At 37.7% G+C, this 27,051-nt stretch overlaps 1 protein-coding gene and 1 long non-coding RNA gene across 7 annotated transcripts in view; one reads left to right on the top strand and one right to left on the bottom strand.

Annotated features, from left to right (window-relative positions):
• Positions 1 to 27,051, top strand: part of WDPCP (WD repeat containing planar cell polarity effector) — a 158,690-nt gene that overhangs the window by 38,629 nt on the left and 93,010 nt on the right. For all 5 annotated transcript variants that reach the window (XR_009963986.1, XR_009963985.1, XR_009963987.1 and 2 more), the window contains 5 exons: positions 13,435 to 13,519; positions 15,187 to 15,231; positions 16,213 to 16,263; positions 18,772 to 18,842; positions 19,093 to 19,152. Coding sequence is in view for 2 of the 5 variants with exons in the window: in XM_062614284.1 (XP_062470268.1) it covers positions 13,459 to 13,519; positions 15,187 to 15,231; positions 16,213 to 16,263; positions 18,772 to 18,842; positions 19,093 to 19,152 (288 nt within the window). In the remaining 3 variants the exon portion in view is untranslated. The remainder of the gene's footprint in view (positions 1 to 13,434; positions 13,520 to 15,186; positions 15,232 to 16,212; positions 16,264 to 18,771; positions 18,843 to 19,092; positions 19,153 to 27,051) is intronic.
• LOC134161460 (uncharacterized) lies at positions 2,568 to 7,958 on the bottom strand. 2 transcript variants are annotated; one of them, XR_009963988.1, is made up of 4 exons: positions 7,838 to 7,958; positions 6,792 to 6,900; positions 3,777 to 3,888; positions 2,568 to 3,600 (listed from the first exon to the last, which is right to left on the bottom strand). It is a non-coding gene; the product is annotated as an uncharacterized LOC134161460 (long non-coding RNA). The 2 variants fall into 2 exon arrangements; XR_009963989.1 differs by lacking the exon at positions 6,792 to 6,900 and having other exon boundaries at positions 7,838 to 7,944.

Below are 27,051 nucleotides of genomic sequence, written 5' to 3' on the forward strand. Positions count from 1 at the left end.
TCTTTGAAAATATTAGTCATTTAAGGTTATGTCATGTGTTGTTTTGAAGGTAATTGTTTATAGATTTTCAAAGAGATCTTTACATTAGACCTATGACAACAATTTAACAAAGTACTAAGGAATTATGCAATATCACAGTTCAGACAATGCCCAGCAAACTTTAACCCTAATGTGGTAAGTGTGTTTGGTACTATTCATAGAACCATAGAACAGAACACTTCCAGGGATGGGGCATTCTTGAGCAAACCGTAATAGTACTGTAATTTGAAAGAAAATACTCGTGCACGCACTCTGCTATGGACTTGGGACAATCAACCCCACAATAGTTTTTGGTCTGAGCTGAATTATAACAGGACACAATATTAATTTACAAACTTTTTTTAAATGAGCCAGATGGGTTTTTCTGCTAGCAGCATGTTTAAGTAGCTGTTGAGTTCATCACTGGTATTTTAATATTAGAACCAGATAGGTAAGAATGACTGGTTAACTGAAAACAAGGAGTCTGCCTAATCTTATTCTTTAGTAAAGTAATTAATCCTCCTGTTATTATACTTTATAATTTTAACAGATGTTGGAGGGTTGATTCTGTCAATAAACATGTCTTATATTAGCAAGAACTGCGTTGTATTAATTATTTTCAACAAATACCATAAATCCATCCGTTAATGATGGGAATAGAGCTAATAAGCATTGTAATGAAAAGAAAGGATAGATGGTCAGATATACTGGGTATGCTAACTTGTTACTAAAGGTAGTAAGGATGAACTTAATTATGTCAGTCTTGTCTCCTTCATATCTGTCCACTAGGAAAACAAACTCAATATACAGCTGGACAAGTTAGACAGTAAGCCTGAAGCCAGATAGTGCATCACCAGTATTATCTAAAAAATAGGTGGTTATTTCTGTAGAGAACCAATTCATGTTTCTCTCCATAATTCAGCTACGTATTGGGAAGAATCTGCGAGCTAGCTGGTCATCTCTGAAGTAAGGAGTTGACTGAAAGTCCATTTGACATTTAAAGAAGATTCTAGAACATAAAATGTACAAATTCTACCAGTGTATTATTCTGCAGAATTAAGAAGGACTACTAGCCTATGCTGACCAGAAATTAGAACAGTCACATATATTCTTTCCAGATGTGAAACTGGGCTTGGAGAATTTAATTACCTCTACATCAGAGTCAGTATCTAGCTTGTCCTGAGCTAACAGTTGGACTTGATGATCTCTTTTCCAACCTTTGATTCTATGTAAAATAAAGATACTGTATCATTCTGCTTTTTGAGGCAGATGAGGAAGGTGATCATGAAGAGACACCTAACAATCCAGTGGTTATGGTGTTATTACAAGAGGAAAGTTTTCCTTCGGAAGCGTTTGATGATACCTGTTATTTGTGTGATCTCTTGCAGATCCTGAAACTCAGTTCATCAAACTATGGATACTCTGATTTATAGGGATGGTGCTGGCAGTTACTAAATCTATTGTAGGACAGGTTTAAGACCAAAGCTGTTTAAAACACTGGTCAAAGGCAACCGCAGGTGTCTTAATGACAGCTTGTCTTACTCTGCTCACATAAAAGGTAGACTGAAGCTGGACTGAGTTTTCAGCCTTTGAAATACTTGTGTTAGTACTATAGTCAGTTTGGGACCCCTACACAGTCACTGGAAGAGATTCAGCCCATAGGATTTTTCCTTAATGCATACGTTCTTGGACAGCACTTAGCCACTGTGATAGCAGAACACTGTCACGTGGCCATCAGTCTTACAGACAGCAGTCTGGCAACCTGGACAAAAGGCAGGATTACCTTGGATTCTTCAGCAGATTCAGAAAGACTGCATCCTGTTTGGCCACATTCAGATGAGTATCACTGTCAGAGACATGAATGCTTAAAAAGAGAAGCTCATGTAGTGAGTAAACTGATGAATTAACTGAGCACCTCACATTAATTCTGTTTGGCAGGAAAATTTTCTTTTGGTTTTGGTAACTGGATTGCTTAAATTATAGTTTTTTGATCTTTCTCCTCCTTCTGTATCTCTCCAACTCCCCCCTCCCCAACTTGCTGTTTCTCTCATATTGTGGACTGGACCTAGTTTGTTTATATTTTTTAATACAGGAGATTTCTGAAACTACCTGCACTTACAGACCAAATACTTTACTCCCATGGCTCTCCTAAGAGTAGTAGAGTAGTTTGTAGTTCACAACAGAAATCTGTGTACATTTTGTTTTATATATGATCCCACCGCTCAACAGTTTCAGATGTGATTATGGAAATGTTTAAACAAATGCATTTTTTTCTTCAAAGTTATTTTCCCTAATGCATATCTGCATAATTAGAACAGAGCATAAACTATACTGTAGCATTACAATCAGAAATTAATTATTGTAACATGAAATTCTCATTTTTGTCTTTCCTAACTGAAAAGGTGAGTATGGCTTAAAATTGAAAAAATATTAGTCCTTTTCATAGAAACCTGTTTGAAGATCATAAAGGAGTACAAAAGAAGAAAAGCTTTTTGTTTGTGTTTGCAATCAAATTTTTCTTAAAAGGAAGGCTGACACATACAGGCATTGTAGGGTTTTTTAATATTACATTGAAGTAAGCAAGATACAAGTCTCATTGGATTAACTGGAATTCAAGTATATCAGACCCCCCCCACACTTAAAAACAAATGCTTGTAACAAGCTCAGTGAGCCTTGTAAATGGCTATTCAAAGGTGATTTTCAAATATTAGTGAAGCTTAATTTATTGCTTGCCTATTTTATTGCCTGCTTCAAAACAATAAAGGTCAATGTAAAGAAGCTCCTGAAAGTTATTAAAATGGCAAAACATTTTGAAAAAGAATACAAAAAATGTGTTTAAGGGTGTTGTAGATCTAAGATAATCAATCTGGTCTAGTAAGTTTATTCAGCTCATACAGTGTACTCGGATGTATACCTCTGGTTTTAAAGACACCTTGGAAATTTACAAGATTTGTAAATCAAATCAAAGTGTTTGCCAGCGTGCTTTTTAAAATTCTTTAAATAAGTTCTCAGTTAACGTGCATAGGATAAAATGTTAAAGGCAAGAGCTGTACAGTTCAGTGAGAAAATTGTTGTTACAGCACATAAAAGGAAAACTAAACAAATGTTTATGCTGTATTTTCAGTACTGCACTGAAATTAACCTTGCAGGTCTGTTTAGTAGTTTGATAGCTAAATCTGAAATAGTGCACAAAAACATAGACGAATCTGATTTGTTTAGGTGCAAATACAGTTAAAATTCAGATTGAACTATAGTTAACTCATTGCTTTGGACTTAACTATTGTTCTGATTGCTATTTAATAGCAGCCCATGCTGCAAGGCCAGTTGATGAACTAAAATGTCTATTCATAGAAGCCTAAGTGGAAAGAAACATTTCAGATCTGTTGCTGTAAACACATACATTTACATAAACACATACATTTACATAATTAATTTCTGATGTGATCTGGTGTTCTCACTTTAAAGACCTGCTGATGTAAACCTTCCTTGCAAAAAGGAGTTGCAACAATAGTAGGGCAGCAGAGCAAGGACTCTTCCTGTGCTTGAACAATTTGCTAGTCTTTTCACCTTGTTTCTGCTTAGCTTAAAAAAAAAAGAGATTTTGTTATCTTCTCTTTTGGCTAACAGTAAGAAATCAGTGTTATGAGATTTTATGACCTACTGACTTTTAGTATTGAAAAATTGCTTTATTTGCAACAGCAATCACTATCTAGAAGAATAGAGTAAAACAGTTTGACATTTAGTACTTCTGTAATTACCTTTTGTCATGTGTCAGCACTGGATATCTGTAGTTCGGATCGCTTATCTTCTATCTGGTTTATATAAAGGCCTTCAGGGTCTTCATCAAAATGTGCATGTGAACTTTTCACTCTGTGAAGTAAAAACGCAGGTCAATTATATCTATTTTCTATGACCTTCTTAACTTTTCACACCCACTCTGCCAGAGAGTTGTTATGGATTGTAGTACTTGCCTACAGTATCAATTGGAGAATGATTCCTAGCTTCATTAGTGTTGTCAGAGGTGTGGCTGATACATAAACTAGGTGTCTTCTTGACAAACAGCATTGCCACCTTCAAATTCATTCTGTTTCGCTGCTGTTAATCTTATTATCTTTCAGTTAATCAATAGCTGTCTTTCACAAGAGCGTACCAATAATACATATTGGAAGCACACCCCTGAAGGTAGGATGGAGAGTAGGATGGTTTGGGCAGTAGGCAAGGGTTTTGTTTCTGATCCTGTCATTATCTCCTTGGGTGACAACTCAGCAAAATTTGTGCCTTGGTTTTGACACATGACTAAGCAATTAGGTGGCAGCAAGTTACCCCTATATAAATTTTCTGTAGCATTTCTGCACGTGTCCTTGGACTTAGCACCCCTCTATCTAGCAGAGTTTTTGTTCAGAGCTCAGAGGATGAACTTGGCTAGAGCTGTCTCTCAGCCAATTCACATCTTGAACAATGGCCTGTATGGCCTTCCTTTGCCCACATAAAACTAATCTGATTTTAAATAATAATATCTCAAACGCTGGTGCTTAATATTAATATAAATTAAATCTGGCGGCAGTTTTTTACAGTTACTGTTTAATGACACGATCCTGCTGTGAGCTTTTCCACAGTAGGTGGAAAAAGAGAGCATCACCGCAGAACTGGTTTCAAGATTAGGGCCTCAACCTTCTGAATCCAGTTAAAATAGTTGTATATAAATGTATTAAGCCCAAGATAATTGCACAAGAAGAAATCCAGTCTGATAGCAACTGGAGATAATACGTTTGTTCTGTTTTACAGTGTTGACATAGTTTTGGTGTTCTTAATAAGTGTTAAATAGTCTTAATGTTTTTAAGGAGCTATACATATATTTTGCAGTTAAATATGCGAATATCCTAAAATATGAAAACTCTGTAACTATCATTGAAAAAAAAAAAGGATGATTTTCAGACTCACAAAGCAGTAAAACAAACCTCACAAAAAATCAGTTCAGTGGAGCATGATAAAACTTCACAGCATATGGAAATAAATCTACAATGTATAATTTTCGTGCCAGAATTCTTGAGTTATCAGATAATGTATTTCCTTTCAGTGATTATTCTGCAAGCCATATTTAGGCCGTTCTTACAATAGAAACCTCACTGTGTATTTCAATACAGAGTGCTCTTGTGTGTTGTTCACCCATCTACAGAACAGTTTTCCTCTTTAGGGGAAGTTAGAATAAGGAAAAGAATTTGCTTCATTCATGTGTTAAGGCAAAAATATTCTGAGTCATCGAAGTCTGAAGAGACAGATAATAGCACTGAAGAGAAAGTAAGTTGCAACAGTAAATATTTGCCCAGAATAAATACAGCAACAGTAAATACTTTCCTAGGATTTTTAGATTTATGATAGTTTAAAACTTGCTAGCTGAAACTATTTGTAAACCAATATTATAATATGAATTATTATGCACTGAGTGGATTTATAAGAGTATGCCTGTATTTCTGCTACTTAGAATCAGAAGTTGGTCTTACAGACAGAGGAACTGATTTTCAATTATACTGCAAAATCTACACTTCTTTTCTCAGTGGAAAAGGGATTGAAAGAAGTAAATAAATATAAGAATAAAGCCAACTGTGCTACTAAGGATAGCAAAGATCTCAGGTGAGGAGTTTCAGTCCCAGGAGTAGCTGTGAATAGGGGCTCAGAAAAAGTAGCTGCCGATGAGGAGGGATCTGAGTTTCATAATCATCTAAGAAAAAGAGAAGAAAAAGAAGATGAGCCCAAGCCTGCTCATGAAGGGGAAAGTGACATACTGCAGTGATAATCTGGAAGCAGAGGGGTGTTGGTGAGATACCAGTGGACCAGCAGCAAGAGGTTTAGTTATGGGTGTCAAGTGGAGCAGAAAGAATGGGGACTGCCAAAAGCCATCTTACAGTTGCTGTTACAAAAGAATTGGTAACCCATTTGATCCAAATTTCATCAAGTCAGTCTTTTGCTTTATGTAGCCACAGCATTTTTTAGCTAATTTTGAATGATAGAACAGCGCTCAGTGTTGTGGTTAACCACAATCTGACTGTAAATGGGACTCTGACCCTGACTGCTGTTTATTATGCACTGCAGAGCTGCTATTTACAATACACATATCTCAGATTTGCCAGTACATAGTGAAGGATGAAGACTAGAACCTCTACTTATCAGAAAATTAAGTTAAATTTCCACAATTAAGGGAATGAAACATTTAAGAATGAAGTGCATATAGCTTATTTTCTGCATAGGTGATAGAATTGCCAACCTGTGTAATCCAAAGAAAGGATTGCACAGTGGGAGGATGGATCAGAATTCCATCTTTGCATCCGTTTAACTTTCAACCAAATTAAAACTAGGCCATTCTGTCCAATTTCTACCATGTCTTAAATCCAAACATTTCTGAAATTTAAGTGTTGTGGCTCAAAATTCAGAGCTGATCTTAACCAATGAACCCCTTGAGCTAAGGCCTTGAAACTTGATCAGACTTCTATAGTCACTAGGTTTCTACACAGAAGCAAGAAATTGTTCACACATGCATTTGGGCCAGTGTCACAGATGAGAAGTAGCCTGGTTACTCTCTTGTATCCATTACTGAGAAACAAGTACATTTGACAGTTAGTTCACCAAGCAACAGAACTAAAGAATTCCTAATGATCTCCACCTGCCCGGCTAACATGAGCTTTGTGCTTATCTTTTGTGCACATATGTGCACATATGTGCTTAGCGGTGTAGCACATACAATATGTGCTCTTCACAATCCCCAAACATTTACCTACCACCTGCCACCTTTCCTTTCCCCTCTCTTCTCTACTTCCTCCCCATGTTTGCAGCACTCATGGCCACCATGCCACCACTGTCTTCCACAGGCTTTGTTAGATCTTCCAGCTTGGCAAGAAACAACGAGCTCTGACTGGGCTAGATCTACAGATTTCACCAAGACATGTGATTAAGGCCTGAGTTATCCCTACATGTCCCTCGGTTTTGGTACTAAGACAATCTTTCCTAGTGCTCACCTGCAGATTTGCACAGCATTTGCAGGAATTACCTATTTTGGAGAATTTCTTTTCTGAGAAAACAAACCAGAAGATTAGATTTAGCTTTATCAATGGATTAAAAATGATAAAAAGGTTAGACTGACACACAGACAAGAGTAAAGAGTATAATTTTCTTAAGAAACCAAATTAAAACTATTAATACATGTGTATAAATTTAGCAGTTTGATTTCTCCGCTGGTGACTTTTGGTGGAATAAACAGTCAGTGTGAAGGAAGAATCTGGATTGTTTCTGCTTAAAGCCAGAATACAAAATGAAGTTTTATAAATTCTCATTATTTTACTTACTTTATTTCTGTTTATGTTTATTATATATTAAACAGGCTATGGCTTCATTCAAGTGTATAAAGTGGACGCCTATCTTGTAAGATTGAGGGAATATTTTGCAGCCATTATCTATGGGAACATGACTGAGAAAAAAATTTGCCAGTCTATTTTTAAATGAATAATTACATTTTAAGTTGATGTGGCTAAAAATGTCAAAGATAGTTTATTTAAAATTTTATTTTACATGCTCTACACAAAGAAATTGTTGGATCAACTTAAAGCATACAGGTAGCTACTGATCTAATGCACATAGTTCGATCTAAACTTTATCTTGCAGTGTCAAATACTATGTTGTGAGTCTTATCTGTGCTGCAGGGAGTTTCTCTCCTTGGTGAAGGAGAAATTGGTCATGAAGAGGAGAAAAAAACAGACAATGATTTCTGCTGCAAATATTATATCATGGAAACATAGAATCTAAGTTCTAGGATGAATTGATAACTTACCTTGTTTTTTGAATGTTTGGTGTCTGAGTTAGAAATCAGACATTCGGAATGAGCGGTAGCGATGCCAGAGATAGTATGTTAACATTGGAGGAAGGGAGGCAGAACTAGGATTGTGAGTAATCTGTTATGGAGCCTTTAGCTAGCAGAGCTATTGTGTAATTAATCCAAAGTCAAATGAAAAAAATACGTATTTTTCTGAAGTAGAGTCCATTGTGTCTATTGCATTTTCCATTTCACTGAAAAAACAAACAAAAAAGACCAAAACTGTAGAACATGAGAGCAATGTGGAGTCAGAGGAAATGAAAGGATGGCCTGTGCTGATTTTTGTAAAATAATTCCTGGTATAGTATTTTTTGGTAAGAAAGTCTGACACCATGAGCAAGTAGTGAAATTAGATTCTGCAGTGTTTCCTTTTATTTAGGCATTTAGTCCTAGAGCATCTGCCCAAACCCACATCTGAAGCACCTCATCTAGCATGTGTACATATGTAATTGCAGTAGCTTTCTAACTTTGCTGTGGCATAGAAATACCTGCTTTCTGACTGGCTTTGTATTTTACCTTGTTTCTACCCCTAGAAGTGTGTCTCAGACTACAGTGATATTTTGGAGGGGATCCCACTTGTTTATCACTCTTTTCACTAGGAATGCTGGATTTCTGGGAGCACATGGGCCCACCTTCAGTGATATGGGTAGGTGGCCATCAAATACTGTCATATAGCCTGGCACTTAAAGGATCTACTCTTGGAACAGCACTTGGGATATTGTGACACCAAGCCATGCCTCTAGCACGTAAATTACAGAGCTCAGATGGTCTGTTGTAGTCAGCATTTCCTGTTCCATAGCTCTAGTTCACTCCTAACATGTTTTCAGAGGTTCATGTTCTTTGGATGCACTTGCCTTGGGAGCTGGGCATTGCCTTTCACAAGCACCCCACTCTCCCAGGTACTGTATGGAAACAGGTGAAATAAGCGCAGTATCAGTGAACCACTCATGCAGTGCATATTTCCTAATTATTTGGCACAACAGCAGCTATATGGAAGGTGTTGGAGTGGACCCTCGATGTCAGTTTCAGCATTTGTTGATGTTATGAAGTGGCCAGACAGTTATTTTCTGTATCAGTGGCTAAACAAAGATTTACTGAATTGGGGATTTTTTTTTAAACAAAGCACTCCTAACATGGGTACTAGAGCACAGTAACCACTGCAGAACATCTCCATTTGAAGATTGCTTTTATAACCACCAAAATATCTCTGCCTGCTGTTTGTGGAGACTTTGTGAAAGCAGACAGTCAGTGTTGCATGAGTAGAAAAAGAACCAGCTATTAAATTGAATTCCAGTTTTGCCTTAACCGTAGAGTTATTTTAAGGAGGTGATCCTGCCCCTCTACTCTGCTCTCATGAGACCTCACTTGGAGTATTGTGTGCAGTTCTGGTGTCCTCAACATAAAAAGGACATGGAACTGTTGCAACAAGTCCAGAGGAGGGCCACGAGGATGATCAGGGGACTGGAGAACCTCCTGCATGAAGACAGGCTGAGAAAGTTGGGGCTGTTCAGCCTGGAGAAGAGAAGGCTGCATGGAGACCTCATAGCAGCCTTCCAGTATCTGAAGGGGGCTATAAGGATGCTGGGGAGGGACTCTTCATTAGGGACTGTAGTGATAGGACAAGGGGTAACGGGTTAAAACTTAAACAAGGGAAGTTTAAGTTGGATGTAAGGAAGAAGTTCTTTACTGTAAGGGTGGTGAAGCACTGGAATGGGTTGCTCAGGGAAGTTGTGAATGCTCTATCCCTGGCAGTGTTCAAGGCCAGGTGGGATGAAGCCTTGGGTGATAGGGTTTAGTGTGAGGTGTCCCTGCCCATGGCAGGAGAGTTGGAGCTGGATGATCTTCAGGTTCTTTCCAACCCTAACTATTCTATGATTCTATGATTTTATGCCATTTTCCCCAAATTCTAATCAATTTCAAGAAGGGAGGGATGGAGTCCTTAAAGCTTAGTGGGAGGAATTTTTATATTTATTCACACCTACCTCTTTGCAATAGCAGGGCGTAGCTCATGTAGTTAAAGGAACAGTGTCAATTCTGAGAGGTGCTTTCCAGATCACAAATCGTGGAATGGTTGGGGTTGCTTCCAACAGAGAAGGATGTCTTTGTTCTCATCATCCTCATCATCCTCATCCCCATTGTGCTGGAATATAATCCTGTGATAAATGGTGAGGTGTAGTTACATAACTCTGAAAGTTGGCAAGTATTTCTTCAAAAGGAAAGAAAAGAATTCCTCTGAGCAAAATATTCAGACTTTACAGTGCCATATTTTGTTACAGGAGCAAATTCTCTCATGTTTTTTTTTCTTTTTCCTTTTCTTTCCTGTAGTAGACTATAACTAATCAGAGCATATTTCAGATTAGAACATAGATCAGATTAGAATGGACCATGTTTTGGTTCATGGAGGACTGTCTCCCATGGGAGGGACCTCATAGTGGAGCAGGGGAAGAGTGAGAAGTCCTCCCCCTGAGGAGGAAGGGGCAGCAGAAACAGTGTGTGATGAATTTGCCACAACTCCCATTCCCTGTCCCTCTGCATTGAGGGTGGAGAAGGCAGAGAATTGGGAATGAAGTTAAACCCAGGAAGAAAGGAGGGGTGGGGGGAACTTGTTAGTAAGATTTGGTTTTATTTCTCATTATCCTACTGTGTTGTGATTGGTAATAAATTAATCTGATTTCCCCAACACGAGTCTATTCTGCCTGTGGTGATAATTTCTGAATGATCTCTCCCTGTCCTTAATCTCAACCCATGAGCCTTTCACTGTATTTTCTCTCCCTTGTCCCGCCGAGAAGGGGAGTGGTAGAGCAGTTTTGGTGGGCACCACCACACCTTGTCCTCCGGGCAGATGTGCCTTCTCTCCAGTGAACTGATCATCTGCCAATCAAGGGCTTGAGGGTTTTGTTTCAATCAAACCATGTTAAGATTTGGAAATGTTCACTGTATTTGTTAACTTCGTATTAGTGAGAGATTCTTTTCTAGGATCTATTGGCACTGGGGAATGCAAGTTTTTGTTTCACTTGCTAAAGTAAGAAAGTAAAAACAGAGAAAACAAGTAAGAAAATTATAACGTACAATCTCCTGTTACTGTAATACAAATGAAAAATGAGGGGCTGCCCTCATCCATATTTACACCAGAAATGGTTCCCATGTTCAACAGACAACCACGCTACAAATGTCTTCGCATTCTTTTCCCAAACTCATTCTCACCCAAGATGAAAGTATATTCCATTTACTAGACTGTGTTATGAGCTTTTATTTTTTCCTCTTTTTGATAAAACCATAGGATTTAGACTTTTTGTACTTTTGGGAATCAGTGTAAAGAAAATGCTGTTTCCACTTGGTGCTATTTCAGTGGATTAGGCAGTGCATCAAAACGTGCCTATTAGCTTGAGTAGTAATACCTCAAGGTCTCAGCTCTGCTGGAACTATGATCACTTCCTTGATGGTACCTGAGGTTCTTGCACATATTTCTCATCAAAACCCTCTTGAGGTAAATGCCTGATACTCAATGTGGTTGGAGTTCTGCAATGAGCTTGTCATGGATTCATTATCTATGTGGCGCTAATGGAAAGGAAATGAAGAGTCCACTTCAAAAAAGAAAAAACTTCAAATACAGTTCTATACCGACAGTGGTTCTTGAGTGTGCTGTATCTGTGTAAACTCCCCTTCTGAGTCCAGCTTTCAGTGGATTCTAGGAAGAAGTGTAAGTAATTGGTCTGATGGCACATTTACGACTATAGCACTTCAGGTTATTACTCAAGGACGTCTTGGTTACTGGGTCTCAGAAGATTCCCAATGCTCCTCTGAAGGACAACACATCCTCTATTTGGAATATCTAGGTGGATTTTTCAGAAAACCTCAGCAAACAGTTTATAACAGCGGTCAATGTACCTAATATTGGAATTTGTATATTTTATGTGCTTCGCAGCTGTTGTTTTGTCAGTTTTAATTGATTTAACGTAAATGCTCTTTTTTATTTAGAAAGACATCACTTCTTATATTTAGCAGTATAACTGATGTCCACAAATATAGGATCATAGAATCATAGAATCAACTAGATTGGAAAAGACCTTCAGATTGTCAAGTCCAAGTGTTACCCCAGCACTGCCAAGTCCACCACTAAACCATGGCACTAAGGATAAACATCATGTTCAAAACTGTTTCTTCACTATATTGACCCTTCCCAACGTACAGTGTTTAAAAAATTTGGATTGAAAGTCAAACTTTCCTGTCTAAGCCAGATCTTTAAGCAGTGGCTTGACTTTAGCATATGCCAAGGTAATAGCCATACAGTAAAAAGAGATCATGTGTGTATAAGAAGTATCAAGCATAAAGTTATTTAGTGAGAGCAGCTGTAAATTTAAACTAATGTTGACTTGTCTCTCTGTATGATGTATATAGACATATCTACGTTTCATACCCTAATTTTTCCCATGCATTATTCATTTTATAGCAGTCAAAACCTACAACTTACATAGAACCAAATATCATCAGTGCTAGGTTCTTCTAGTATTTAGTTTCCAAAGTACTTGCAGTTTCATTGGCAATAAAGGGTGTCCCTCAGGGATTGGTGTTGGGAACAATCAACATCTTCGTCGCTGACATGGACAGTGGGATTGAGTGCGCCCTCAGCAAGTTTGCCGATGACACCAAGCTGTGTGGTTTAATTGATATGCTGGAGGGAAGGAATGCCATCCAGTGGGACCTTGACACACTTGTGAGGTGGGCTGATGCCAACCTTGTGAAGTTTAACCATGACAAGCGCAAGGTCCTACACCTGGGTCGGAGCAATCCTAGGCACAGCTGCAGGTTGGGCAAAGAAGAGATACAAGAGGAGGACTTGGGGTGTTGATCGATGAGAAAATGAACATGAGCCGGCTTCAGTGTGCGCTTGCAGCCCAGAAAGCCAACCTTATCCTGGGCTGCATCAAAAGGAGCGTGACCAGCAGGTCGAAGGAGGTGATCTTGCCTCTCTACTCTGCTCTTGTGAGACCTCACTTGGAGTATTGTGTGCAGTTCTGGTGTCCTCAACATAAAAAGGACATGGAACTGTTGGAACAAGTCCAGAGGAGGCCACGAGGATGATCAGGGACTGGAGCATCTCCCATATGAAGACAGATTGAGGAAGTTGGGGCTGTTCAGCCTGGAGAAGGCTGCGTGGAGACCTCATAGCAGCCTTCCAGTATCTGAAGGGGGCCTATAAGGATGCTGGGGAGGGACTCTTCATTAGGGACTGTAGTGATGGAACAAGGGGTAATGGGTTAAAACTTAAACAGGGGAAGTTCAGACTGGATATAAGGAGGAAATTGTTTCCTGTTGGGGTGGTGAGGCACTGGAATGGATTGCCCAGGGATGTTGTGAATGCTCCACCCTTGGCAGTGTTCAAGGCCAGGTTGGACGAGGCCTTGGGTGGCATGGTTTAGTACGATGTGTGCGTGCCCATGGCAGGGGGGTTGGAGCTGGATGATCTTAAGGTCCTTTCCAACCCTAACTATTCTATGATTCTATGATTAATTCTAATTAATTTGCTTATGCAATTTCTTTCCTTCTTTTGATAGTGCTAAGGCTCCATCTGCCACCAGATGTCTTTCTGCTTGACTGAGATGTTTCTGTGGTCTTTGAAGACTAACTTACATATTAAAGGTGAGCTGCTACCTGTTACTAAAACAAAACAGCAAAGCTTGTTAAGGAATGTTAAATTGATATAAAATTCTGAATGTCCAAATCAAGTGCTTTTTTACTTAGGAGAAAGAAAGAAAATTAGACAGCAAAATGATATTTGAACTTGATCACCTTCTTCGCTTATCATAGAACTGGAGCATCCTTTGAAGTGAAAAATGTTAAGATTGTATTTAATTGGATGCATTTTCCTTTTTTGGAAGCTATGCCCTACTTGACTGTAAGCTTCAGTTTAATGACTGGTTTAGGTGAATGAAGATCTATAGTCATGTGATTTGCAGAAGCATTGTGATTTATACTTAGTGTGAGCATAAAAAATTACTGCATGTTCTGGGTATTTTGTATGATTACTTGAAATTCTATACTTACAAGGTATATTTATTGTATTAATTGATTGTTCCAGGAGACACATGACTAATTACTATTATGTAGAAATCACCTTCATTCATCTTGCCTTGCTACTGCTAAAATACAATACTAAAAAACCACCCCACTAGTTTGTAAGTGGACCATATCAAACTATTATTTATGACACTTCATACCAATTATAGGGTATAATATTTTTCTTGAAATATTATTTTATTATTATTGACAATTCAGTTGAATATGAATAAATGTTTAGTTGAATGTTATTATTCAAATAGTGACTCAGTAAGTCTTGGCATCCCAAATTTGTGTCACAATTGTTCTGTTACAATACAAAAAAAAAGTCAAAAACTGTTTTATTGAAAAGTCTGATGGCTTAAACAAATACATAGTTATGATTTATTGTAATTAAAGGCATACTGTGGCCTGCTGTGCCTGTTTTCCACCTCTGACTTTCTTGCTTCCTCTCTGTACCTCATTCTAACATCCTGAGGCAGAAGGCAGGACTGCTGTCTGCCATTGCAATGCCTTCCTTCATTCCTCCATGTACGGAATGTCTCATGGTATATCACTGTCTGAGTTTAAAAGAAGACAGACGCAGTGTCCATCCCATTATTTTAAAACAATGCAACATAAAGCCATACTTAGATCTACTTGGTGAAGCTTGCCGTGGCACACCTAAGTATTTACCAGTCAGGAACTGGCTGGTGTGGCTTGCACCAAGGTAGCTGAAACATCCAAATTTCTTTGCCATGGGAGCCAGGTAGAGAATAATACCTATAGATTAAGAATATTGGATCCTTTGAAAGGGCAGCTTTATGAGTTCATGAATCTTAAGAAAATCCTATTGTCTTTAGCTCACCTGTGTCAGTCACCAGAAAACGTTTAAAGTTATTCTAAGGTACACTTTTCACCGTGATCCTTACCTTTCTTTGTGAACAATCATAAAAGATGCTCATTAGGAAGGTGGTAAAAATACTTCTGCATGTTGGCAGCTGTAAGTGAATCAAAGTGTATGTGGAGGAAATGACAGCTCCAAACAAATATAAGGACCTTTCACATTCTCCTTCAGCCCTTGCTTGCTGGTTCTTGGAAGTCCTCCTGGTATTCAGACTATGTGCTGTAGTTTTTACGCTGTTGCTATGTTAACGCCTAACACTCTTCTCCAGCTGGATGAAATTGAGATGCTGAACTTTGCATTTTAAGTTGTGTTTTGTTTCTAGTGTCACATCCATAATTAAATACATTTACATTCAATTCTATAGATGAAGATATTGGGATTCACCAGTACTACGACAAGAAAGAAGCAGGTAAAACATAAATAGCCATAACTAAAACTAAACAAAACTTCCAAATGTTCAATCTTTGTTACTGACTGCTTGCTCTGAAAAGTGCAACTTCAAATTTCTTGTTAATTTATTTATATATATATATAAATAACTATATACATATATATGTACTTTGATAGATATTGATGTATTTCGATATATATATAGATGTATGTTGATGTATTTTGGTATATATATCGATAAATCTCGATATATTTAGGTATATATCTCTGTATTTTGGCACTGTAAGGAAGCATTTTCTCTCCTAAGTTACGGCAGAGCATTCAGAAACCTTTTATTCCATAGGTGAAAAAAAAAAAAAAAAGAGGATATTTACATAAAAGCAACCTTTCTGCCATTGGAAACTTCAGTGGGATTCTAAACTCTAGGTTCCTGTACTGTATGTTCTATTTTATAGCTGATCCAGCCCTTCCAGCCCGTTACACCGGCACCATGGTGAGGGGCGGTGCGGGCCAGGGCCGCCGCGGCGCTGCTGGGCGGCCGGCAGGGGGCGCCACGAGCGCGCTGGGCTGCAGGCCGGCTCCCGCGTCCCTTTCCGGCGAGCGGAGGGGCCGCGCAGGACGAGCGATCGGTTTCCTTCATCTGGTTAATCCCGTTAATCCTGGACGTTTCCCCATGGGCCACAAGGTCTGTTCGGCTCCAGCTACAGGTCCCTCTCGGCGGCCGGGCCCGTGAGCCGAGTTCCGCGGTCAGGAGGCAGTGCCGCCGGGGCTCGGAGGCTGCAGGCTCGGTGCCGCCGGCACACCCGCTGTGCTGTACAAGCCTTTCTTTCACTGCAAGTTTAAGATATCTGCCTCTCGAGGTGGAAAAAGCAGGGCTCTCTTAAATTTTGGTGAATTTCTGCGTTTTATCAAACCGTGTGAATCTTCTCCCTAATATTAATATTTGCTGACAGCAGTTGTAAGGATTATCATTCATCTTTTCATCTCTTCTTCCCCTCAGCATCACAGATGAAGCATGGTTACTTAGAAGAGAAGCAAAAGCAAGTGGAATGTAAGGAGATTTTCTGAGATTCTTGTTACAGCAAAACCAAAGCATTAATTTGAATTGGTGACCCCCCTGGAAGAGCATTAAAATCACCTCAGCCTGTTTTCAGAGTAACTTTCTACACATACCATCTGAGGCAGGCAGTCACAGAACTACATGGCACAAAACAGTTGAAAAGTTGTAATTCTTTCCTAGTGTATTTGCAATCTGTTTTTTTCTGTGTCACTAAGAATGGTTGTGTGTGTTGTTTCTCAAATCCATTGTCAAGAGGAATCACAAAAATAATCCAGATTTTTCCTTGTGAAATTTACTCAGCAGATGAGCAATAAACATTTCTCAATCGGCTCTTGAACTGAAATACCAAGTGCTTCATACCTGAAAATTATAGCTGAAATCCTTTCGGCCAAAATCAAATTCCAGGTTAATAATCAGCTGCCTTCACAGAATGCTTCCAGCTTCCAAACATTTACACTGTTCCTGCATTACCTGGTTAAAAGCAATTTCAGTTTATGCTCGCACACAGCAATACTGTGACAGTTTAAGATTTTTACACTAGTACAACTTTCCTTTAGCTCAAGCTTTGCAACTCCTGCATGCTTACTATTGCTCAGAGCGTTGATTAAGGTTTAAACGTTATTAGATGACAACTCCAAAAAAAAACTAATTGATTTTTAAATGACTTCACAAAGTAGTATGTATGCTGGAAGTATTGCCGTAACATTTCATCTGATCATACACAATGAAAATTCACGTGGAATGGTGCGTGTGTTTGAAAGCAAAATGTGTTCCAGAAGGATAAGTTATTTGCAACACCATAAGGTTTGTTTGGAGCAGGTTGAAGCCCCAGTGGGGATGGGTATAAAAGTGCACGCAGCCATGTGGTAAATCTACACCCGCTGCGGAGGGTTGTGTGTCAGTCAGAATCAATACAGCTCTGTAAAGGTGGGGAGTTGAGAAAGGGTTATAAGTAGGGAGGAGCATAATGGATTTACATCCCTTGTGCTGTGTGTAGCATTATCTTACAGGCGTTGCCTGTGTGAAAAGAGAAGCAGGCCCAGATAAACCCCGTTATACAGAAGCCCCAATTGTTATCTTTCATACTTGTGACATGCAAAAGGAACACGAGCTACTGCACCTTGTTGTTGTAAATGCAGGGTGGCCTAGGGACAAAGCACTGTATGGCACATTTCTTAAAGAGGGTAACTGGGTAACTTTATTTACAGCTGCTGATTTGTGTATATAGGTTGGTATCTGTACAGGCAATTTCCCATTTTGCATATGTGGATAAATATTGCAATATTTATGAAGGCACCCATTGAAAATGTGATCTTACATGCCTAATTAATATTATCATAACAGTTCCACCGACGCTGGCTTCAGTCCAGTAAAATACAAAGAGAAGTTGTATGTTGGTGTGCTCTTTTGTTGATATATGAAATCCTTCATTTTTTCACTCTATAGCACTCCTATTGTAAGCTCCTTTTTGCAGAGAGGTTTAAACACAACTGTTAAGTCACTCAGTCTGGAAGTTGGCATACAAACTGACAGCTTGGAGCTCAAAACTTTTCATCAGTTTTCCTTTAAATAGGCTAGATTTTAGAAAGACAATGTGCTCTACTTTCTCATGGTTTTTATTGTATACTTATGGACAGAAAACTGCTTACTTTTAAATGATGAAATTTCACAAGTTATTAGAGCCTGATTCTCAGCCATGAAACAAACCAATTACTAGCAGCTCCAGAGGAAGCTTTGCCTCCTGGTTTCAGAATTAATGTTTTAGGCCAGAACTTTCACAATAGTTTGCTGAACATTAATAAATTTGTTAAAGGACTGTAGCAGTCATGCAGTTTCTTGTTTGCTTGACTTGGCAGATTCTTCAGACCAAATTTTCAAGAACAAATCCTATAAATAGCTATACTCCATAATACAAGTTATGGCGTTCACAATTACCTGTCGTTAATGCCTCTATATATGCATATACTCATGCATATATGTTTTAAAGACATGTTTGTGCCTGCATTTTGAAATTAGGCAATGAAATGCTAATTTAAAAGAGTAGGATCTGTTTAGGATTTGATAACTTCGATTCTGAGTTAACATACTGAATGTGGGGTGCTTTCTCATTGCAAGAACTTAGCAGCTGAGTAAGAAGCTACATCCTGAGAGCTTTGTACACAAATGCCATTGTGAAGTCACAGTCAGTGTGGATATAACATGCTAACTGTCCCTACAACAGAGCCTTTCAAAAGGATGTCATTTGACAATAGAAACCAATAAAAGCCATAGCCATGTTTTCCCAATTATAGGTAAGTTTTACATTTCAGGTAACTTCTTGAAATCTTAGGTTTGTGTTTCCACAGAAAAGGAAGCTTAACTTGAAGAACTTTATTTTATAGAAATGTATATTTGTACACATACATGCACATATCTACACATATGTACACAGTCACCTATATATATTTTATTTTATTTTATTTTATTTTATATTTTATTTTATTTTATTTTATTTTCTAGCTAGAGATTATCCCTGGATACTGAAAAACAAGCGTACAGACAAACTGCGGGATGCACTCAGGGAGATAGAGGTATGTTTCAGAAGGTTTCAAGTACAGCAACATATTATCCGGTTTTCAAACCTCTTTCAACAGCTTTAATTTTCATAAAGATCCAACTGTCCCGGTGATGATAAATGTGCTTTTGTCTGGCAGGCTGTTCTAAAACAGCTGCATCTTTGTGTGACATGCTTCACCTATAAACTCCAAAATCAGAAGTATGTTAACTAATAGTGACAGTGTGTACTGCCAACTCCACTCTCTGTTTTCTGTTGTCCTTTAGGACCTAATGCAAAACAGTCAATGTGTGCTGAGCAAATGGAAGAACAAACATATCTGTCAGGTAAAATGTTTTGACAAGCTCTTGCAGTGTTCAGTCAGTGAAGCCAAGCAGTCATTCAGCGATAGATGCAATAATGTTAAAATGTTAACTAACATAGAAAATCATGGGTTTTCTTAAATGCATGGGCTCTTATTACCTAAATTATAGTTATTTCAATTTCTAACCTGAAATAGATGCTACAAAACAGAAATCTGGGGTTTATCAACAAGAAATATTAATTAAAGGGCCCTGATTCTGTGAGATTATGATCATTATTTGGGGAAACTGAAAGCATCCTGTACCTCCAAATCACAGGTTAAGGGAGCAGTTAAAATGTACAGACAGGTCTGCAATCTGTCTTGTATTACATTTTTCTATCTTAATTATTTACATGATTGTTGCAAATCTTTTTACTCTGTGCTTGTGTAACATGGGAGGGAAGCTGTAACTGAGCCAGCTAGATCATTAAACAAAGTATGGAAAAAAAGATACTGTGACATGTGGCACACACGTAACTGTCTATGTAAGATCAACATATAAGTGTCCGTATATAAGTTCCATGGCTTTTCACATCCTCATTAACACAGAACAGTAGGGTAGGTGGGAGATCTGAACATGACACATGCTTTAGCTCCTAAACCACGAGCTTGTTCTAAAAACATATGTAATTCTATATGTACGTAACGTACGTATTTTATAAGTTTCTGCACTCTACATTGTTAATGAGGAATGTGCATCATATTTGAAACTGCTTTGGCATGGGTATAGTTGTAAATATTACTAGTACTGCTTCTAAAAAGAAATTTTGTCTTACAACCTTTATGCTTTTTCAGATTTTTTTTTCTTCTAATTCAAGTGGCTACAAGTGTGTGTCAGCAGGATGAATATTAAATATTCAAGCATTATACAGCTGAAATTACAGAAATGTCTTTAAGAACAGCAGAACTTTTAGATGCCTGACATGCCAAATAGTAAATAGTCTTTTTGTATCAATAATAAAGATATTATTGTCTAAGCAGCATTTGCCTACCAGATCTTATCTCTAGTAAAAATGTACATTCATGTACAGGTTACATGGTATGTACCTGTGAATGTTAATCTTCTATAACTGATTTAGATATTAATTGTATGCTAATTTAGATGACTTTTTTTCCCCCCTGTTATTATTGTTCTGATTAGGTAAGGAATTTGGTTAAGAAATACTGAGTCAATTAGCCACGTGTATTCATCTGCTTCCCAGTTTGCTGTCTCTTCATTTGCTTTCCCACGCATTCTCCGTCATTTTCCTTCTCCTCCCATCTGCATCCACATGCATTTTTTACCAGTTCATATATTGAACAGTGAATTTTATCATCCTGCCTTTATAGTATAACACCTTTTATTCATTATCAATTCTGTTTAAACCCCCCCCCCTTTTTTTTTTTCATTTTGCATCCTGTGAATAGTTTCAAACTTACATCAACAAGAAGGAGATAAATATGTTTTTGCTTATTTCTTGTACTAGATGGGAAAGAAAAGAGAGGGATGGTTTTATCTTAGTGTATTAGGTCTGGCTCTATATTGGATTGAATCGTGTAGGGGATAGCTTGATAAATTGAGTATTTTTACGGGCATTTTAGATGGCTTGTATAGCCAGAGTATAACTGATAGTATAGCTTCTAACATAGCCAGAGTTACAGATAAAAATCTTAGTCATTTCTCTGTCCTTAACTTCTGCTTTTGGTTTCTCAGTCATAAAACAAAATGTTTTTTTTTTTATATAACAATGGCTGATAATTGATGTCTCCAGCAGGGGTTAGAATGTTCTGCCAAAACAATTGTGTTATTCCACTTTCCATCTACCTGAAAATATAAACTCTCCAACAAATGAAAATAAAACAGAGAAAAATGAATAATTTGGGAAAGTCTAGAACAGAAAAGCTGTCTTCTCTCAGTTTTGGGTTGTTTTTTTTTCTGCTGCTTATCTGTCTTTGAGCATTTTGCAGAAATATCTAAACTCTCCCTTTTGATACAAATGTTCTGAAGCTTGTAGAAAGGGTGTACATTTATTGTTTAGTTCTAAGTAAGAGACTGATTAAGCAGTAAGTGCTTATCGCATAATGGTGCGATCTATGTCATAGCTCTTATAGCGCATGCTGTTTTGGATGGACAGCAGAGCAGCTGCTAGTGGAAAAAGAAGAGTCCATATTTGCATTAACTTTTAGGTGTAATAGAAATCAACATGGCAGACAAACAGCATGGAGAGCATGTAGGGAATTACCGTGACTTGTAATTTTCAGTGAATTGGGGAAAATCTGAGTGTATGATTTAATTTATAGTAGTTTGGGATTTTTTTAGCTCTTTTGTTTTTTAGTGCCAATACAATATAAAATTAATTTGTAAAAGTTAAAATATTTAAAACTCAACAACCATCACATTTTCCAATAATTTTTCTACGTATTTGAATCTGCTGTATCTTTAGCTGAACCAAGAAGAGTTCCCTTTGTTTGTAATAACAATGTGCTATCCAAAACCCCAATGGCTGTTGTACCTTTAGCAAGACAGAACAAATGGAAAAAAATCTGAAAGGTGATACAATGATAAAAAGACTATAAAATAAAAAAAGTAGTGTGATTTCCCTCAAATTTTGTGAAAAACAAGCATAGGACTGCTGCTAGTGTGCCTTCTGGAACCTACACATCACTTTTCCTAATCCCTCACTGCTTCCTACAGCACTTCCAGCTTCTAACTAGCCCACAGGCAAAAATAGGGGGCTATAAATTTAAACATGCCTCTGCTAAAAATCAGTGTACTGTCATGTTAACTATTTGCGTGCAAATGATCAATTACACTTCATACATATGCCTCAATGAAAACCCCAGTTAGTTTGCATACAGATTATCTTGTCCATTGTATGAATGTATTTCTCAAAATTGGCTCATATATATGAATTTGCCTAGAACAACTATAATGCTGGCCCAGCTTTCTACCTTTCTTAATGTTTCATTTTACATATTGGAATTTCTCCTATTACTTTTTTTTCATACAATCAGTGCATTAGAAGTTTCACGTTTACTTCCTTGCCCATTGCAAAAAAAAAAAATAATCTATTGACCTTTATTTTTGCAGTCCTAAGTATACATTCTAGTAGTAGTTAGAGCTTCTGAAACAGATGATGTGCAGTTCATGTAAACATAACCTAGACTGTACAGGGATTTTTGTCAAGGAGCTTTCTCTCCTATTTAAAAGAGCTTAGTTGGGCCCTAAAGGACTGAGGTCTTTTCTTTAACTCTATTCCTGCTCGTTCCAGTCGGATCTCAACCCACACCATTTCTGTTTGGTACTCCTGAATCCCAGCTTTGATGACCTGTGATGAGTTCCTGAAATAATCCTGTAATCTTCAACTGGTCGATGTCAAAGGAAAATAAAGAAACCACAAAAGAAGCATGACAAAAAAAGAGACAAGAAGTCTTTACAATAAGATGCCACTGAATTGTTCATAATTAAGTAAATAATTTACTCCTTGCCTTTCCCTGCTGAGGAGTAATAACCTAAGTAATTATTTTTATCAATATTTTTGAGTTTACTAATCTCAGCTCTGGCTGGTTCCCTTCCTCTTGGTCTCCTTCTCTAATACTTTGGAATGCTTTTAAGTTTTGCCACAAAATCATAAAATCAGTACTATGAAATGATGCCATTGGTTCAGGTTTGGTTTTACAATACAAGGTAGTAAAAATTAATGAGATCTAGCCAAAAGATTTTATTTCCAACTTTTTGTAGTTCTACATTTGCATTACGATGTAGAATTAAAACACATGCCAACACTGAATTATTTTATTGCATAAGTGCCAAGCACTAGCTGTGAATCATATCTGTTACCTGCTAATGAAAAAGATTTATATATTCTTTGCTAAATTAGTTTGATTACATTTTATTTGTGTTGCAATTTACATATGTATGTGAATGGGTTTTATGTTGCCATCATTGGCATGCTTAGAACTGGATTCTGCATTGAGATACACAGCAGTATTTGCTGACGTGACTTGTTGTATCGGATACAATGCCCATCAGCAAGCTGATTTAGCAAGATTTGCGGTGACACACAGTAACACTTCTGATATCAAAATCAAGACATCCTGGCTAGAATACATGAGATGCTGGTACCCATCATAGTTACTAAGAGGAGCACAGCTCTCATACTAAATTATTTTGGTTGCTTTTGATCAGAACCATTAATGTGTGGTTTTAGAGATTTGGAGCTAGAAGTACAAATGCATCGATTATTGTGAAACAGTAACGTGTAACAACAATAACTTCATCTGTAATAAGGCATGCAGCAGTAATTATGGTAGGGTGGCTAAGAAAGCAGTCTGGAATGAAGAGGTGGGGAAAAACCCTGGGAACCTGCTTGAACAAGAAATGCTTTACAGTTCTCGTCTCCTTTTGCATATTCCTTTGTCGGTTAGGCTCTGTAAGGGAAAACAGTTTGCAGCAGTATTTTTTACAGGCATATTTTCATTCTCTTCCAATTTTAATCAGATAGAAGCAAATCCTGGCTTTGCTCTGCAGGTATCTTTTTAGGTAGAAGGGCTGATAAGCAGCTAAGCTGCATGAATGAGGAGTGAAGGGCTAAGGCTTCCAAGGATAAAGGAATCCACTTAAGTACATGCTTAAGTTCTACTGGAGTCCACTGGTCATGAGCCTGTACTTAAGTCTTTTGCTTAATAAAAGGTAACTCAAATGTGTATTGGAGCGCTTTGCTATTGGGGAAGGGCTAAGTCTTCCTCTGAGTATCCGCTGTTCCTCTTATGTGTTTCTTGCTCACTGGATAACCATTTTTGGCACACAAAGTACATAATCCCTTCTATCAAAGTCTTCGCATTCAACTCTTCAATAACACAGAAATTAAGTGGCCCTTCCTTCCCAGCATGTAGAATGACCAGATGCCCAAACACTTTACTCAAATACAAGTTCAAAGGCTGTGCATGTTCTTCCAGTAGGTTTGAAATCATGCTTTCATAATTTGTTTAGGAACACCTTGAGACTGTTAAAGCTGTAGAGATGACTCTTTTGCTTTCTGTTTTTCACATTGCAGTACTTTAGTTTGAAAAATTTGTAAAGTGTTTCATTATTGCAAGTTTCTTTCCCTAATATGGTATCTGTTAGTTGGAATGATTTTGTGCTTTATGTAAATAATGCCTCTTCCATTTGTGTTTATTCCTTAGCAATGATGAGCAATTCCCTTGAGCAGTACTTTTTGGAGTTGGATCACTGTGTATTTGTGTTCAAGCCAAGTTTGCAGTCTTCCCCATTTGCTTTATATTCATTCATGCTTATGATTGGACTGCTCCCATCTACCAAAATATGAGCTTAACTATGCAAGTGTATGTATAATAGCACCTAAATCTTATTATGTAACAGTCTTTGCATAGGCTACATGGTAAAGAATTGAAATATTGACGTTTCAATTTGAACATACACGTATTTTCTCTTTTACAGGATATTTTTGATGACAGATAATACAGAATTATAGAATCATTTAGGTTGGAAAAGACCCTTAAGATCATTGTGTACAGCCATTCAGCTAACACTACCAAGTCTACCACTAAACCATGTCCCTCAGCGCCACATCTGCAGGTCATTTTAATACCTCCAGGGATGGTGACTCAACGATGTCCCTGCTTTATTTAAGTACCTGCTTGTACCTCATGGTAAACTTTAAGAATTAGTTTTTAAAAAGCCCCTATTCTAATCCAATGGATTTTTAAAGGAAGGTGGAAGGAATACCGACCTTACATGGCCATATAGTGTGTAAAGTCTCTGATTTACATTTTAAATTTAGACTACAGTTCCTAAAGGGAAGGACTTAGACCTGTAGAGCACAGGTGTATTACTAACCATGGTAAGTTACTATAGGAAAAATTGTGGAGAATAATGGGAAAGAATGTTTTACTGTAAAAATAAAGAAGGAGGGAGTGCAATGGGAGAAACAAGAAAAGACATGGAAATTATATATTATATATAAAATATATATTTTACTGACTTTATATTATTCTGTCATGCCATACTGATGGCATAGAGAGAGATCTATGAGATAGTGAAAATACATACCATTGGTTTAATGACTAGTTTCATAGATGTAAAACAAAGCACGCCCATTACCACAGCATTTTATATTTGTATAAATGTCTCGTCATCAGACACTGGAGCAGTTTCCATAGATTTGTATTCTAGCTCTGTAACAGGTGTGATCTATGTCATTACCAGGAAATGAACATATAGGCATAAAGTGAATTTACACATTGAAATATTTAAGAGTTAAATAATCCTAATGTTATTTGTTGCTCTCAAGCCCAGAGTTTGCAGACATATGTCCATATAGCATATATGGATGGCATGGATTATATGTCAGCAGAACGATGAACATGTGGGCTCATTCCATGACACAGTCATTAAAGATCATTAACCACCTACAGATCAAACCACATTTTTTCCTGTGTTTCGTCTCTATTCCTTACATGGATGTGTGGTATATATGTCAGGTAAACCTAGAGACTACAGACAGACTCTGATTCACTTCAGTTGTTCTCCTGGATTAACTCCAGCTTATTCTTTCTCTGCAAGAAAAGGAGGCATGGAAACAACCTACCATTGCAGTAGCTTCTTCTGAGAGAAGAACATAATTCACAAGCAAAGGTGGTGTGGAAGACACAAGTTGTAGAGTTTTTGCTGACTGCACCAGCTCTCTTGTTCGCGTATAACATTGAAGGATTTGGGGTGTTTTATCTGGCAGGATGATATTCATACAGAAATTTAGAACTGATCTTTCTAGAGTATTGATGGAATTTTGCTTGATCATTGCTTGTGTTATAGTTTGTCAGCTTCTGCATTTCAACGATCACTTTTTCAACTGCGTTCTTCAGACAGTTATGATTAGCGGTAGGACAAGGTATAATGGGTTCAAACTTAAACAGGGGAGATTTAGGTTAGCTATAAGGAAGTCTGAAAATAAATTCTAGTGGTGTCTGAAATAGAAACAAAAAATACTTGTGGTAGGAAATTATTTTTTTAAGAACAAATGATAATTTCCCATCCTGCCAAAATCTTACAATGCATTTGTTTGATAAATATATACAGTCAGTATTTCGATATGCCCTGTCATGTCAGATGTCCTTTAAGGTTTTGTCCTAGTAAAAATGTTAGACACAGTTACACTCATGTAGCTTTTATTACAATCTTTCAAAACTTCAATTTATACCTATGTTGAAGTTAGATTAGATAAAATCACAATTTAGTTCCAACTTGATAATTTTAAGTCCAGCAAGGTTTGACTACAGTTAGAAACATAGAATCAAAGAATGGTTTGAGTTGGAATGGACTTTAAAGTCCTTTCCCTGCCATTGACAGGGACACCTTCCAGTAGACCAGGTTGCTCAAAGCCCCATTCAGCCTGTTCTGGAACAATTCCAGGGATGGGGCAGCCACAGCTTCTCTGGGCAATCTATGCCAGCATCTCACCACCCTCATAGTGAACAATTTCTAATGTAAATCTTCCCTCTTTCAGTTTAAATCCATTCCCCCTTGTCCTGTCACTTGATGCTTTTATAAAAAGTCCCTCTCCGGATTTCTTGTAGGCCCCCTTTAGGTATTGGAAGACTGCTCTAAGGTCTCCCTGGAGCCTTCTCTTCTCCAGGCTGAAACACCCCAGCTCTCTCAGCCTGTCTTCATAGGACAGAACCACATTATTAAGAAAGCAGTATCTCTCTAACAAAGCTTATTGTTTAGTCCTGCTACTGGAGTAACTTCGCAAAGTTAAGTCAGCTTACAATGGAGCAGGAATTTTATGGGGTTTATTTTTTCTGTCACTGTGGTACAGCACCATTAAGTTAATATATGAATGATCAGAAATAACAAGGATAGCAAAAAGGTGATGGTTTTAAT

Source organism: Pezoporus occidentalis, unplaced genomic scaffold (assembly GCF_034315485.1).
Source record: "Pezoporus occidentalis ecotype Australia unplaced genomic scaffold, CSIRO_AGI_Poc_V1 ctg175, whole genome shotgun sequence".
Lineage (NCBI taxonomy): Eukaryota > Metazoa > Chordata > Aves > Psittaciformes > Psittacidae > Pezoporus > Pezoporus occidentalis.